Genomic DNA, 15578 nt, shown 5'->3' on the forward strand with positions numbered 1-15578 from the left:
ACTGGGAATATTGGAATGGACAAGTACCACCTTTGAGGCAAAAGGAATCATACACCGAATAATTTGGATAACTGAGATGAGCAGTGGTTGAATCAACTGGTAACTGAGATTCTGTCAGAAAAAGTACATGGGGTTTGGAAGACTGGAAGTGGAAATGGACATCATTGAGAATAGAACTGTGACCACGTATATTTGTGAAATTAATAAGGAAGTGTTTGGTAAGTTTAGATCTTTTTGCAAATAAGTTTGCTCTATTAGTTTGACAATTCATGGTGTATTCAATAATAAGAAAAAGTGGGAGGGAGCATGCTGTATGAAGTAATGAAATTTTTGGATTTGGCATACACATGGTAAGAATATACTAAGATCCTTGAGATAATGTGGCCTAGAGAATGCCCCCACATACACACTACTCGGACTCCTTCCAGTCACTATTTGGCAGAGTAGAGGCAGCAAGTTTATACATTAGTTGATCCGGAAGCCTCCTAGAGAGTTACCAATAGGTTTAGTCTGGTGTACAAACTAGGGGCTCTCCTGCAAACATCATTTTATAGCTGTACTTTCAAAATGTAAAGATGTTTGGATCTCGCTATGGTGTTCATCATAATCTCAAAAGACATCAATAATACTGCATGATGGAAGATGGGGAGGAGGGTTGAACAGAACTCTCTGGAGACTAAACATTGGTTCCACCACTTCAAGCTTCCAATAAGCAAAGTGGTGGTATTGTACTCGTTAATGAGAATCATCTACTGCCGAGTGAGAGAAGACAGAGTGGTAATCAATGGACACTGCTCTTCATTATTAGTGGAGTCCCCCAGGATTCAGTGTTGGGTCCATTGTTGTTTTCTGCATTTATAAATGCAAGTATAATAGGATTAATGTCTAAGTTTGCAGACAATACGAAGGTTGGCAAGGTTGTTAATGACACTAATGACAGTACACTACTACAACAGGAGCTAGGAAAGTTGAGCAGATGGGGTGAGAGGTGGAAATTGAAGTATAACATTGACAAATGTAAAGTACTGCATATGGGGTAGCAGTAACCCCAGATAAATATGTATCAACTGTCTGGTATTACATTCAGGGTGATAGCGAATGAAAAGACCTGGGGGTAATTGTGCAGTCATATATGGAGTTTTCTGAGTAGTGCAGACAGTCTGGAAGAGTAGCTCATGGTGATATACAAGACCATTGCCTCATTTTAGGAAGGATATAGAGCTGCTGGAATGAGTACAGAGAAGGGCAACAAGATTAGTGAATGGAGCAAAGGATTGCTCTTACGAAGAAAGGCTAGGCACCTGCAAGGTAATCTGATTAAGGTGTATAAGGCCTTCAATGGGATTCTTCCTCTTGCCCAGATTAATCGTATTATCTCTCATAGAAGTTGACAGCTTAAATAAATTCAAGGCAGGACTAGACAAACATTTGCAGTGAATGGATGGGTGAAATGGGAAAGGATGATTTTTTTGGCTAATGCTGTATAAACTTGCTTTCTTGCATCATATGCCTCTACTAATGCTAATAATAGTAGTACTAATGGAGACATGTCATGCAAGAAAGCAAACATGTGAGCTAATGTAGCATTAAAAAAAAAAAAAATTTCACACATCCATTCCTTCTGAAAGTTTGTCCAGTTTCTCCTTGAATTTATTTAAGCTATCAACTTCTTCAATAACAGATGGAAGTTTGTTCCAGCGATTAACTACCAGCTGGCTAAAAGCTTTGGTTTTTGGTTTTTTTTTTTAGGAGCATTAGCAACTAAGGCCATATTGCTCCGGAATATGCGGTGGTCATTCCCTGACCTTTCCGCATCTTCCATATTTGGTGGTGACGGGCTCGAACCCCGGTCTAATCAAGAAGCGTGTGCTACGCACTGCTGCTCCTTCCCACCTGGCTACGGAGACGCCGCTGGCTAAAAGCAAATTTCCACACGTCTGTTCTACAACTGTCTTTCCTCAATTTGAATTTATTCCCCCTCAGGTTCGTAATCTGAGCAAGTAAAAAACCCTATCAAAATTCAACGTTCTCAACCCATTCAAGGCCTTATACACCTCAATCAGATCACCTCACAGGTGCCTAGTCTCCAGTTGCTGCAATTTGCAGAACTTAATCCTTTCTTCGTAAGAGAATGACTTCATTCCCCTGGCCAATTTTGTTGCCCTTATCTGTACATCCTCAAGAAACTCTACATCCTTGCTAAAATGAGGCCTCTAGAACTGTATGCAGTACTCAAGGTGTGAAAGGTGTGACCTGACCATTGTCTTAAACAAAGGGATAATCACCTCCTTTTCCCTACTAGCAAAATTCCTGTATATCACTGACCATACCCCATGCATGACCTGCTCTGGCAGCATGTCTGCATTGCTCAGAAAACTTCATATCTGACTGCACGATTACTCCCACTGTTTTTTCATTTTATTCCGCCCTAAGTGTAGTACCACACAGTTGGTACTTTTCTCTGGGGTTATTTCTACCCATATGCAGTACTTTTAATTTGTTATCGTTAAACTTCAGTTGCTACTTCTCAGCCCATCTTCTAGATCCTGTTGCAGTAGCATACTGCCATTACTGTCATTAATAACCATGCTAACCATTGTGTCATCTGCAAACTTTGATATTAAGCCTGATATACATTCATCAATCTGCCCAGGGGCTCACATCTGGTGAATATGGGCTTGGTACACCTAGGGTCCTGAGCTGGATATCATCATTCTTCTCTTTCTTGGTGATTCCCCTGTCCCCCCCCCCTCTCAGGTAACTCAGAAATTTTTTTTTTTTTGCCTGGTGCAGCAAAGGCCTCAGGCTTCCTTGCACCATATGGCTAATAATGAAATATCATTGATAAATATACAAAACAACAGTGTGCTCAACACCGAACCCTGCATGACTCTACTAAAAATATTAGTCTTCTCCCACTCAACTATCCTTTTCTCCATTGTAGTCACCTTTATGGAAGCAAAAACCCTTCCCTTTCCCCTGATGGTAATTAATGCTAATGCTAATTTTAGAGAAAGATAATAAATGCACTTTAGTGAGAAAAAAGTGTTTAATTTTTGCTGCCATAATAGTCATGTAATGATGTATATGAGCTGTATATTTAAAAAAGTACTGCATTGTTTATTGTATATAATTTTCCAAGCCAATTTAATAGATCAAAAAATATCAACATTTTATTCCACAAACAAGGTAAAACTTTGCAACTGTAATCAAACATTTTGTCAGTTGTACTCAGACACAAGGTATTTTCTATCTGTCACTCTTAGCAGTTTTAAAGTGCTCTCAAGCTAGTCACTGGCATGTGTCGCAAGAGTAGTTTGCACTTAATGATAAAGTTTATTCAAAGTGATAATATAAAACAGCGAGAAGTGCAACCTTTTTTTTTTTTTTTCTGGATTAAAAATATTAAATAGCAAATAATATCTCAAATTATGCATTCTCTCTCTCTGTAGAGAGAGAGAATATTATAGCTACCTCTGGGAGAGTCCCAGAGGTATCTATAATTATACATAACAAACAACACAGCACCTGTTTTAACATACAGCTCAATGTATATGAACTGTGGCAATCAGAAAGCAGCTGAACTGTGGCCTTAAATGAAACTTAAAGCAATCCTTTTATCATGTGCAAAAAAAATTACTGAATTTCTTCACAGCACAATTATTCTTTCTTATATTGACTAAATTAAAATGTTAACTGTCTGTTCATGAATGTTTACCACAACAAAACTAAAAGATTATTAATATTTTAAATGAGATTACAAAAATTCTGCAGTGTTAATAAGAGTACCTGACTAAAATTTCTCCTGATTAATTAGTACTAGCATGTTTTGAACTTGTACAGAAATGGGTTCACATTTAAATCAAAGCAGACATATTTTGGTTCCTTGAAAACTTTGAATTAACTAGATTTTACTGTATTTCAATTTTTTCTTACAATTTTTTTTTTTTTTTTTTTTTTTTTTGGGCCTTTTAATTAACACTCTTATTCACTTCCCAATCTGTCTCTTCTCTAGCATTTTAGAAATCCTCTGGCATTTCTAAAAAAACCACCTTTTCCAAAATTATTTCATAACTTCCTCATTCCACCACCATATTTCCTTTCAGTGATATATTCATTGCTTTGTTACCCTACCTCTTCTTTCATACAATGCCTTATTACTTCAGTGATCTGTTTCTATACCTCACATCCCCATTGCAATTCCAATTTGCTTTTTGTAATACCTCTTTGCTAAAAGTTACCTTCTTTTCTGCATGCAATTTCCATCACTTTATGTTTCTACATGCCTTGTTACTCTCCCCTATTCTCCCATGAACATATCCAAAACTAATAACCTGGTATTATTGGCTTTGGTATTACCTTACAATCCCTAAATTCCTCTCTTTTAATTAGTGAGTGTTCTATTTGTGACATCCCTGAACCAATTTTGAATGTTATTTTATGCTTGTCTTCTGGTAGAATGTATTTATAAGAGCCAGTGGCTAATTACAAAGGAAAATCTGTGAAACAAGTATTCTCAGATTTTCATTCTTCATTCTGATTCCCATATCCCTGTCTACTAACTACATACTCTAATAAATCACCTATTCTTCCCCACATAACCATTTAAATCACCCCATAGTAATCCACTCAGACTCTTGCTATCTTCTGCAGTATTTCATCAAACTCAAACCAAAATTCTTTTTTAACTCTCTCATTCATACCTTGCTGTGGTGCATAATCTTTAATTAAAATAATCTGAAAATCAGATGAAAAAAAATTTGTTTTAAATGATTTTTTATGGCACAGGCAAAAAAAAAAAAAAAAAAAAAAATCCATAATTTAAAGTTTACAAATTCTTTATAAAAACAAGTATCCATGATCAATTACATAATATATTTATGTATATACAAAAATAAAATATTTATACAGGTAACGGCTATTCATATTGTGTTACATCACCTAAATATTCACAAACTGTATCATAATCTAATTCTAATATGTTATCCCGATCAGAAAGCAGCTGAACTGTGGCAATACAATTGACCTTGTCTCTCTTCAAAATAACTCCAATCTATAAAAGAAAAATTAGTTGGTGACTTTTCTTCTCATCTCAAATATCATGTCAAATAGTGTTTACTGATATTCAAAACTAAGTGATAAATTTTTACAAGAGAATAAATTACAAAAAAAATTTTAATTTTCTCAGTATAGGCTCTGCATAGTAGTATAGTATAGATTTGCAATGTTGGAAGTTTAAGTGGCAAAGAAGTGGAATTAGCAGAAAAACTAGATCAGTGAAAGTGGGAGTAATCTACAGGCCAGGTGATTGTGAAGATAATGATGAGAGCCTTTACATGCAAATGGAATGAGCAAGTAAGCATCAATGTCTTATTATGAGTGATTTTAATTTGCCTCTAATTCATTGGAGAAAATGGGAAGGAAACTCGACAAGGGGACACAAAATTTTTAAATCAATTAGATAGTTGCTATTTGTATCAGCATATTAGGGAAAAGAATATTCTAGACATCACACATGAGCCAGATGACATAATAAAGCTGACAGTACAGGAACCAGTAGCAGGAAGTGATCACGAAGTTTTATGGTGGGTGATGAAAAGAGAGAGAGAGAGAGAGAGAGAGAGGTAGCAGTAGTTAAAGGAAAAAGAATGGGTTATAATTTCAGAAAAGGAAATTACGATGCCTTAAGGTGCTACATGGCCTCTATTAACTGGGTAGATATCACACAGAGAATGAATACAATTGACCTGTGGTATGGTTTTAAAACATTAATCACAGATGCCTTGAATGCGTATTTACCATTAAAAAAATACTCCACGAGGAGGGTTCCAAGTTGGATGAATAGTGAAGTTACCAGATTACGTGAGCAGAAAAAGATGGCATGGAAAAGTTACAGAGCAATAAAAAGTACTGAAGCCTATAACAGCTACAAAGTGATCTGTAATAGTGCCATAGAAAAGGGTAGGCTGGCAAACGCAGATTATGAGAAATCACTGGCAAAGAGACAGCAAAGATTGGGGATAAGGAATTCTTCACATATATGAATGCAAAGAGAAGGACAAACCAGATCAGACCCTTATATAATGGACGTGGGATAGTATTAGATACCCCATCTGAAGTTGCAGATGAACTCAACAGTTATTTTGCATTGATATTTACAGAAGAAAAACCCTTTATGTCAAAGAGAAATTATGAGAGTGAAGTTGAAAAATATGCAATTAATGATATTGAAATTTCACATGGTTATTTAATGAAAAAACTTTTGGGCCTACAGGCCAGTAAGGCTCCTGGGGGTGATGGCATATACCAGGAGTGGCCAGCTTGATGAAGTTTGGGAGCCAAAATAGTGGAAGGCATATTGGAAAGAGCTATATATTAAAACACGCACGTACGTCTCCACGAGCCGATGGCTCCATCTGTTGTGTGTAGCATCTCTATGATAAAATGCTTTAGACGTATGTGTGGTTCAATCAGCTTTTTACAGTGCACAAGTTAATTTGTGTGAATATTATTAGTTTTTTTTAAAGTGAGACCCATTAAAAGTTATTATGCTGTCTGGAAAATGTAAATATGAAGACAAGAATAGGGGATTTAAGGCAGAGTGGGAAGAGAAGTTGTTTTTGTGGAAAGAAATGGTAAACCAATGTGTCTTTTGTGTCAAGTAACACTGTCACAGTTCAAGACCAGTAATCTTAAGTGGCATTATGAAACGAATCACAGTTCTTTCATCCAACAATTTCCTGCTCGTTCCATGTTAAGGTGAACTAAAATATTGTCTTTAAAAGAAAAATTTAATAGTCAAACCAAGGTATGTCAAAATTTATTAAAGAAGCAGATGTAACAACAGAGGCTGGATTTATTTTGGCCTTTAATATCACTCAGGCAAAGCGCCCCTACACGGAAGGAGAGTTCATTAAGAAAAATATGCTCAAATAATTTCAGTTTTAGACCCAGAAAATAGAAAACTGCACAAAATGATTGAACAAATCCCTACATCCAGACATACAGTGGAAAGACGAATTTCTGTAAACAGTGCTGACATCAAAAATAACTTGCAACATGATTTAAAGAATTGCTCAGCACTGAGTCTGGCCTTGGACAAATTTACAGACATTGAAAATAAACCACAACTAGCCATATTTGTTCGTTTTGTAACAAATAATCTAGTTGTGAAAGAACTATTAGATCTGATTGCTTTGAAGGATACGACTCGAGCTTCAGACATAAAAAGATCTCTTGATCTTGAGCTTGGCAAAGCTTCTGTACCAATTAAGAAGATAGTCAGTGTTGCAATTGATGGCGCCCCGGGCTTGTGAGATTTTTAACTGCTGACGCATTTCCTGATTTATCCTGTCCATTGCATTATTCATAGGGAACATCTAGCAGCTAAATATTTTAAATATGAACATGTTATGGAAGTAGCTCTGAAAATTGTTAACTACATATGCTCAAGCACCAAAACACATCGACAGTTCAGAGCCTTCATGGAAGAAATAGACAACGATCAGCTTCCAGATGGCGTGTCATGGCTCTGTTTAGTATGGTGGCTCTCAGTAAGCAATGTTCTAACAAAGTTCTTTCACTTGATGGAGCCAATCAAACAATTTGTCAAAGAAAAGGGGAAATCTTTCCCTCAACTTGAGGATGCCCAGTGGTTAATAGATATGGCATTTTTCACAGATGTATTCAGCATTTACAATCATTAAATGTATCTCTGCAAGAACAAGTAAAACTTATTTCTGATCTAGCACAGAGCGTGTTCAGCTTTCACAACAAACTGGAAAGTTTGTTGTGGAAGCTGAATATGCCAAGTCCTTCCACAACAAACTGGAAAGTTTGTTGTGGAAGGACCTGGTTTCTAAAACCTTTACTCATTTCACACATTTGAGTAAACTTTGCAAACTCTATCCAGATTTGAAATAATAGCTAGAGGTTATGCATGCAAGTTACACGGGCTGGCAGAAGATAATAATAGATTTCGTGATTTAAAAGCACGTAAACCATCATTTGCATTTTTGGAAAATCCTTTTCTTGTTGACATTATGAAGAATGGCTGGGGATACAGCAGCTGTAAAGTTGGAACTACTGGAGCTCCAAGAGGATGAAGGATTGAAACAACTAAAAGGAAGTGGTTGCTCGATGAGCATTAAGATGAGCTTGTACATACTACCCTAACAAGTCATCAACCAAACTTTCAAGAGCTAACTGCTAAGATGGACAACACCCATAAAGCATCAAAAAGCAAACTTAATATGTAAATATCTTCTGTAAAGTATTGTCTATCAGAATTAATATTTTGAGAAATTTGTGTATCTTTTTTATCGTTTTGAAAAAAAACTTTGTAACAAGAAATATGCTTACTTAAAAAATGGTCATTATTTTTAAACTTTAATCAGTGCTAATATAAAATTTTGATATAAATAAAAATCAAAATATATCCGCATAAGAGCTGCACTACAAGCCTGCGCGAGCCATGCTATATGGCTCGCGCAGTGGCATATAGATTATAGGGTATACGCTACCCATAGCATATACCTAGCACCCTGGGTGTGCCAAGCTGTGAATGATGATATCCAGCCCAGGGTCCTGAGCTGGATATCATCATTCTTCTCTTTCTTGGTGATTCCCTTCTACTTCTGACTCTTTCTCTCTCGGGGTAATTCAGAATTTTTTTTTTTTTTTTTTTTGGCTGGTGCAGCATAAGCCACAGGCTTCCTTGCACCATATGGCTAATAATAATATCGGAGATGGGAAAGCTTTTAACAAGGATGGAAAATTGGATTCAGAAGTGAACGCACCTCAGATGTTTGTACTGGCATTTGTCTTAATCTTTTTAATGTACATTTCAAAGCACACTTTTGTCATTTTTTCCGCGCACAAGATAAAAAAAATTTAATAAATAATTAGGCTGACCATACATCCCATTTTCAACGGGCCAGTGCCGTTTTTTTTATGTCCCCGCTGTCCAGTCATTTTTGTCCAGTTTTTAAATAAAAACATTAAAAAATGCTTAAATACTGGTGCAATATAATCTATAATCTTGATTATATTACAGGATGGCTACCTGCCATCGTAGGTAGTAGTCATTCGCACAGGCAGAGGCAGCTGGAAATACAGCTTCCGTGGTGAGAGTATCTTTCCATAATGAATAGCATGTGGTCGAAGGAGAAATCCAGATTAAATGTTGAAACCTTGAAAGCCATGTTATTTATAAAGCAAAATTGTAATATGGAGCGTAATCAGTTTTACAACAAGATCAAAACTTGTTACACAAAATATATTCATCCGAAAAATATTCTCCACACCGACCTAGCAGTCGGTGTGGAGGCATGTGATGCAAGGAGTAATGGAGGCATGTGATGCAAGAAAGCAAACGTATGAGCTTATGTAGCAACAGCCAAACAAAAAAAAAAAAAAAAAAAAATACACACATCCATTCTCTCTAAAAATTTGTCCAGATCATCCTTGAATTTATTTAAGCTATAAACTTCCACAACAACAGATGGAAGTTTGTTCCAGCAATCAACTACCTGCTGGCCAAAGGCAAATTTCCACACATCTGTTCTACAACTATCTTTTCTCAATTTGAATTTATGCCTCCTCAGGTTTGTAATCTGAGCAAGCTGAAGAATGCCATCAGGATTCAGGTGCTCAACCCTTTCAAGGCATTATACAACTTCAAATCAGATCATCTCGCAGGTGCCTAGTCTCCAGAAGCTGCAATTTGCAGAACTTAAGCCTTTCTTGGTAAAAGCACCCCTTCGTTCCCCCTCACCAATCTTGTTGCCCTTCTCTGTACACGTTCAAGCAGCTCTACATCCTTCCTAAAATGAGGACTCCAGACCTGTATGCAGTACTCAAGGCTTGGCCTGACTACTGCCTTATACAAAGGGATAATCACCTCCTTTTCCCTACTAGCAAAATTCAAGTATATGATTGATAAGACTCCATGACCTGCTCTGGCAGCCTGTCTGCATTGCTCAGAAAACTTCATTTCTGACTGCACAATTACTCCCAGGTCTTTTTCATTTTCTACCACCCTGAGTGTAGCACCACACAGTTGATACGTTTCTTTGGGGTTAAACTGAAGTTTAACATTGACAAAATAAAAACATTAACCTAAAAACATTTTGTTGAATATATTTTTCTGCCTTTTCCGAACGACATTTCTTCTCCTTGTCTCGTTTTGGCCAGCCTATAAATAATTCTATTTACATGTTCGTCAAACATTCTTTTTTGCTTCAATCAAATTCAGTGCACATAGTTGCGAGTACTGCATAAGCATTTAGGAAAATTGTGACTTATGTAGAATTCGGCGGAACGCAATCCTTACATAAGTCAGGGAGTGGCTGTAGTTAAAAATGACAAGGGGAGTTGAAATTGTGTAAATTTTACTACTGTTATTGAATTTTATTCTGTTATCATTTCATTCTATTTATCAGCCTTTCCTCACCACTATATGCTCTGTCATGTAAACTCACCTATTTAGAAATTGGGTTGGGGGGTAATAAGAAAAACAGGAAAGTTTTTATAGAAGAGTATTTTAGAAATAAACAAGGAGTTACCTTTTATTCAGTCAGTAGGATTTCTTTTTTACCAATTTTCCTTATGCAAATAAATTACGAAATGATACGTTATAACCAGATTACATAATTTAAAACTAACTCATGGGCAGTCCATGGACTGCCCATGTGTCACTACTGACACATGGGCAGTCCAATACTCCAGGATCACAGTGGTGAACCCCAACCCCACCCCAGAAATATCAAAACCCCCATGCAACCTTTAGTGAAGGAAGACATTTTGGCATAAACGCGAATTCGAAATACGAAAGAAATACTATTAAAATGAGATAAAAGTATGATAAAACAATGAATTTAAAATGCACTAAAAATTCCTCCCTTTTTTTTTAAGCGGACTAAACTTTTCGACAAGTGTCATGTTCACAGGGCGGAATGAAACTAACGAACCGTGTGTGTTCAAAATCTTATAAATAGGATTTGATTTGGATTTTATTGGTGCATTAGCAACTAAAGCTATAATGTTGCTCTTATAAATAGGAGATTAGTCTTTGTTAAGCATGCGTTCGAATGACCACGAATCAGATAAGAGAAATGGACGTCGAATGTTAATAGAGTCTTTTTGTAATTTCATTTCTAAAGTTTCAGCAATCAATAACTTAGTATAATTATGTTGAATATTTAAAATTTTGGCTTCATTAAACAGGAATGTGTGGTTTTCATTTATCACATGGAATGCTAGTTCCGATGCATTCACACGTGATGTACGGACTGATGCTTCATATTGCTTAACCCTAGAGGTATCTTCCATAATATGTGATTTTTGGTAAAAACTGTTAAATGTATATTTTCTAATCTATCTAAATACAACTCCGATATTAGGCCGTTCAAGTTTAAACCCATAGGCAAACTGAAAATCTTCCTAACAAACACATGACCTTGTCTACCACATTTCATGTAAGGATTGTGGATCTACCAGATGTATTTTAAACTCAAGAGTTAAGCAACATGAAGCATCAGTCCGCACTCCTATTTATAAGATTCCGAACACACACGGTTCGTTAGTTTCATTCCACCCTGTGAATATGGCGCTTGTTGAAAAGTTTTAGTCCGCTTAAAAAAAAGGGAGGAATTTTTAGTGCATTTTAAATTCATTGTTTTATCATACTTTTATCTCATTTTAATAGTATTTCTTTCGTATTTCAAATTCGTGTTTACGTCTTCCTTCACTAAAGGTTGCATGGGGGTTTTTATATTTCTGGGGTGGGGTTGATCACTGTGATCCTGGAGTATTGGACTGCCCGTGTGTCAATAGTGAGGAACATATTATCAGTTTTAAATTATGTAATCTGGTTTTAACGTATCATTTCGTAATTTATTCGAATAAGGAGAATTGGTAAAGAAGAAATCCTACTGACTGAATAAAAGGTAACTTCTTGTTTATTTCTGAAATATTAATAGAACGTAAGAAAAATTGAGCTTATATAAGCTCTCATTTATGTAATAGGAGAGTATGAATCAAAGAATTCAAATCCCTATAATGCAACTTGTTCATCTGAATTGTTTCTACTATTTTAGACCATATATACAATCAGAATTAGACCATACTTTTCATAGAACTCATACTGACAGTGGACTACTAAGATATGGTAAAGCTATTCAGGGCTTCCCTTTGACTTAACTTCTCTTTAAGTTCTCTTGCAGGGCTAAATTCAACTATAGTTTTGTAGCTGCCTCCAGTTGAAAAGTGGCAGCAACTAAAAAGGGGGGGGGAAAGGATATGTTCATTCATCAAATATATTTAATGCTGAAAGTATGGACATTGTCATTTCAGATTTATGTGTTAGCTATTAAAATTAAGGTTGTTTTGAACATCTTACTTAAATGTCGTGCTTTGTTATTTTGTCATTGTAAAAGCTGATACCTTAACTGAATTTTTCAATTGGTTGAAAAGTAGCCAATACTTTTGTAAGCACAATCTATTATTCTGATCAAAGGATTCAGTCTTCACTCTCATAATGACAATTCTTTGTTTAATGATTTAATTTGTCAATTACTTTTTATTTTTTTTGGTTGCATTATGATTGACATCCTTCCTATGTGAAACTGTAATTTGCTTGTTGTTGTTGTTGTTGTTTGGTTTTTAGGGGCATTATCAACTAAGGCCATATTGCTCCGGGGATGTGCAGTGGTCATTCCCTAACCTTTCCGCGTCCTCTGTATTTGGTGGTCACGGGCTCAAACCCCAGTCTAATCAAGAAGCATGTGCTATGCACTGTTGCTCCTGCCCACCTGGCTACGGAGGTGCCTGTAATGTGCTTAATAAAATATTCATGAGCATAGAGATTACCATGTATAATTATATGGGTATTAGTGTTTTTGAGTCAGACCATCATCTGGGACAAAAATAGAAATGCATCGAGGTTTGCCAACAACAACTATCAAATATAGAAACCTTTCTGTGCAAAAAGTTAAATAACATTCCTGATGCTACGAGTTTGCAGGAAGAAATCCCACTCCCCATATTTCAGGGTAACATTTTCCATCATGTCTCAGTGAACCATACATATTTGGTAGACTTAGGAATTTAAAAAAAGTTCATTCCACAAAAACTGTGATTTAGCAATGTTATTATTTCACATGTTTACCTGGGATGTGCTGCTGGAAATTCAACTACCATAAAATTTTTTTCTAATTATGTAGGTGGCTAGGAAATATGTTATATCTCCATATTCTATGCCCTAGTGCAGTGGTTCCCAAACTACTGAGACTTACGGACTCCTTTAAAAATGAAAAAAAGTTCGTGGATGCCCTATATATATATATATATGCATATGTTTCTGTGTGTGTATGAGCACTGCGTTTTCTGAAAAGAAAATTCAAAGTTTTATGTTTAAAACAACTCAACCTTATTCTTATTTTTACATAAATATATAATAATAACTTTATTTATCATCAATTTTTCAATTATTCATTCGTCTATACACAGAATGAATAATTTGACCAGTTCCAAGGGCCATTTCGTGGATCCTTGGAACTGGTCTACAGACCCCCAGGGGTTTGCAGACACCAGTTTGGAAACTGCTGTCCTAGTGGAATGAAGTATTAGACTATATGTCTAAAGTTAAATGAAGGCAAGTGGAGGTTCACTATCTGCATTATTATAAGCTCTCATTTATGTAATAGGAGAGTATGAATCAAAGGCTACCTTTCTTCCATTTTTATGATGTGAACCCTTCATAATCATATGCCAATGACATAGCATTCCCCTTTTAAGGTAAAGAATAATATAGTTTTAAAGGAGATGAATGTCTTAGCAAAAGTTCAGCAAGAATTACAGCTCTTTATTAATTATGCAGCTTAATATTCATAATACGAAGAAAACTACGCATTTATATTGTTTTTTTTAATAACCAATTCACAGTCCTTGTTAGATTTGCAGTTTGGCAATAGTATTTCAGCTCCTGTATCCAAAATCAAGCTTATTAGATTTAGATTATACCCTAAGCTTTCATATAATCAGTACAGTGGACCCCTGATATTAATCCGTTTCAGAGATACCATCGCATCGTGAAAATATCAGGTGAACCCAATAACACATTGTTTTTTGGTAGTTTGTTCCAAGACCTTGAAAGTTGAAATTTTTGCTATATAATTAAGCTATTTATCTCTCTAAAAGGTGATTTATCAGTTTACAAAATGTTGTATGTACATGAATTCAGTACAGTAAATTTATGTGAAACAAGAACAACAAAAAAATCATTTCAGCTAAAGGATGCAAAAACAAAACATGCGGCCAACATGTTTACAAATGCAGCTATCGGCTGAGAGGAAGGATCACATGGTCTGGTCGGAGACAATCGTAAGCCCATTATAAAGCGAAATAAGTAGGTGCCGATTAACAGTGTTACTGGTTAGTAGAAGCAGCCCCTTCATAGAATCAAATTTCAAAAAATCAATTCAAATCATTAAAATGCACTACACATCATTATCATATGTTCGGTTATAAGAATCAATTTTGAATGCCTTTGTGATATTTTTCTAAACCACATTTCTGGAAGGCACTACCATAAAACAATAAAACCAATTTGCAGTTTCTGATTTATTGGGCTTTTCTTTTAACTTGTTATAAACGGGTAGTAAAACTTGATCTTATTGCATTTGTGATAATACTGATTGCTGAAATTCTGTCAGTTTTTACGTCATTATGGTGAAATGTGTTTACACAGTTTATTGTGATCACACAGTTAAATGTGATTACACAGTTTCCCCTTCCATGAAATCTTCAATCACATGAAAAATGTAAATAAATTTTCAGAATCTTCTCTTCATTCCTATTTTTTAAGCTTCGTAAACTTGTTACTCCGTATCTCACTTGCACATATTGTGTTAGTTGAAATTTGCGCGTGCCGCGTTCTTTGTTATTGATTGCTTATCTTTTTTACTGTTTTAAATTTTACAAAAAAAAAAAAAAAAAGAAAAAGAAAAGTCAGTGAACACAAATATCAGTTAGTTAGCACATACGTTACAGTATAATTAAGATATGAACGTAAGCGTAAATTTATTTTTATTTTGCTAACCTGTGGAAAATATTCTTCCAATTTTTATGTATCATTTAATTTTGTTAATTCGTAAGGTAATAGTGTAAATTTGCACTTTATATCTTTATTTTTATAGCCTGTGGATCATATTCCTCTTATTACAATCACCATTTAATAAAATTCAATTTGCAAACGTGATCACGACCAGCACTTACTACATATTGTATAGTGAACCAATTGTAAAATATGGGTCCACTTTATTTACAATTATGTGAGAATAAAAACATTGCCAGCTTCCCTTACTTAAAATCGACTTTTTTTTTTTTTTTTTGTTAAAGACTACCATTATGAAATATATCAATCTTTATGTAATACAGTCTGTCCTCATATAGCACGATAGTTGTGTTCCTAGAAACCCTCGTGCAATGCAAAATCGTGCAATATAAACAACAGGCCCTATGGGAAAAGTGGGGTTAGGTGCCGACCACCCAAGATTGAACACACATTTGGAAACAAA

At 35.4% G+C, this 15578-nt stretch overlaps 1 protein-coding gene across 1 annotated transcript in view; it reads right to left on the reverse strand.

Moving 5' to 3' along the window:
• Positions 1 to 4914: 4914 nt before the first annotated feature.
• LOC150078193 (G-patch domain and KOW motifs-containing protein-like) overlaps positions 4915 to 15578 on the reverse strand; it is a 167089-nt gene continuing 156425 nt past the window's right edge. Inside the window, exon 10 of the mRNA XM_090384635.1 lies at positions 4915 to 5053. Coding sequence (XP_090240761.1) covers positions 4919 to 5053 — 135 coding nt within the window. The 3' untranslated portion in view covers positions 4915 to 4918. The remainder of the gene's footprint in view (positions 5054 to 15578) is intronic.

This window comes from Mastigoproctus giganteus, chromosome 11 (assembly GCF_048544385.1).
Source record: "Mastigoproctus giganteus isolate SK-2022 chromosome 11, ASM4854438v1, whole genome shotgun sequence".
Lineage (NCBI taxonomy): Eukaryota > Metazoa > Arthropoda > Arachnida > Uropygi > Thelyphonidae > Mastigoproctus > Mastigoproctus giganteus.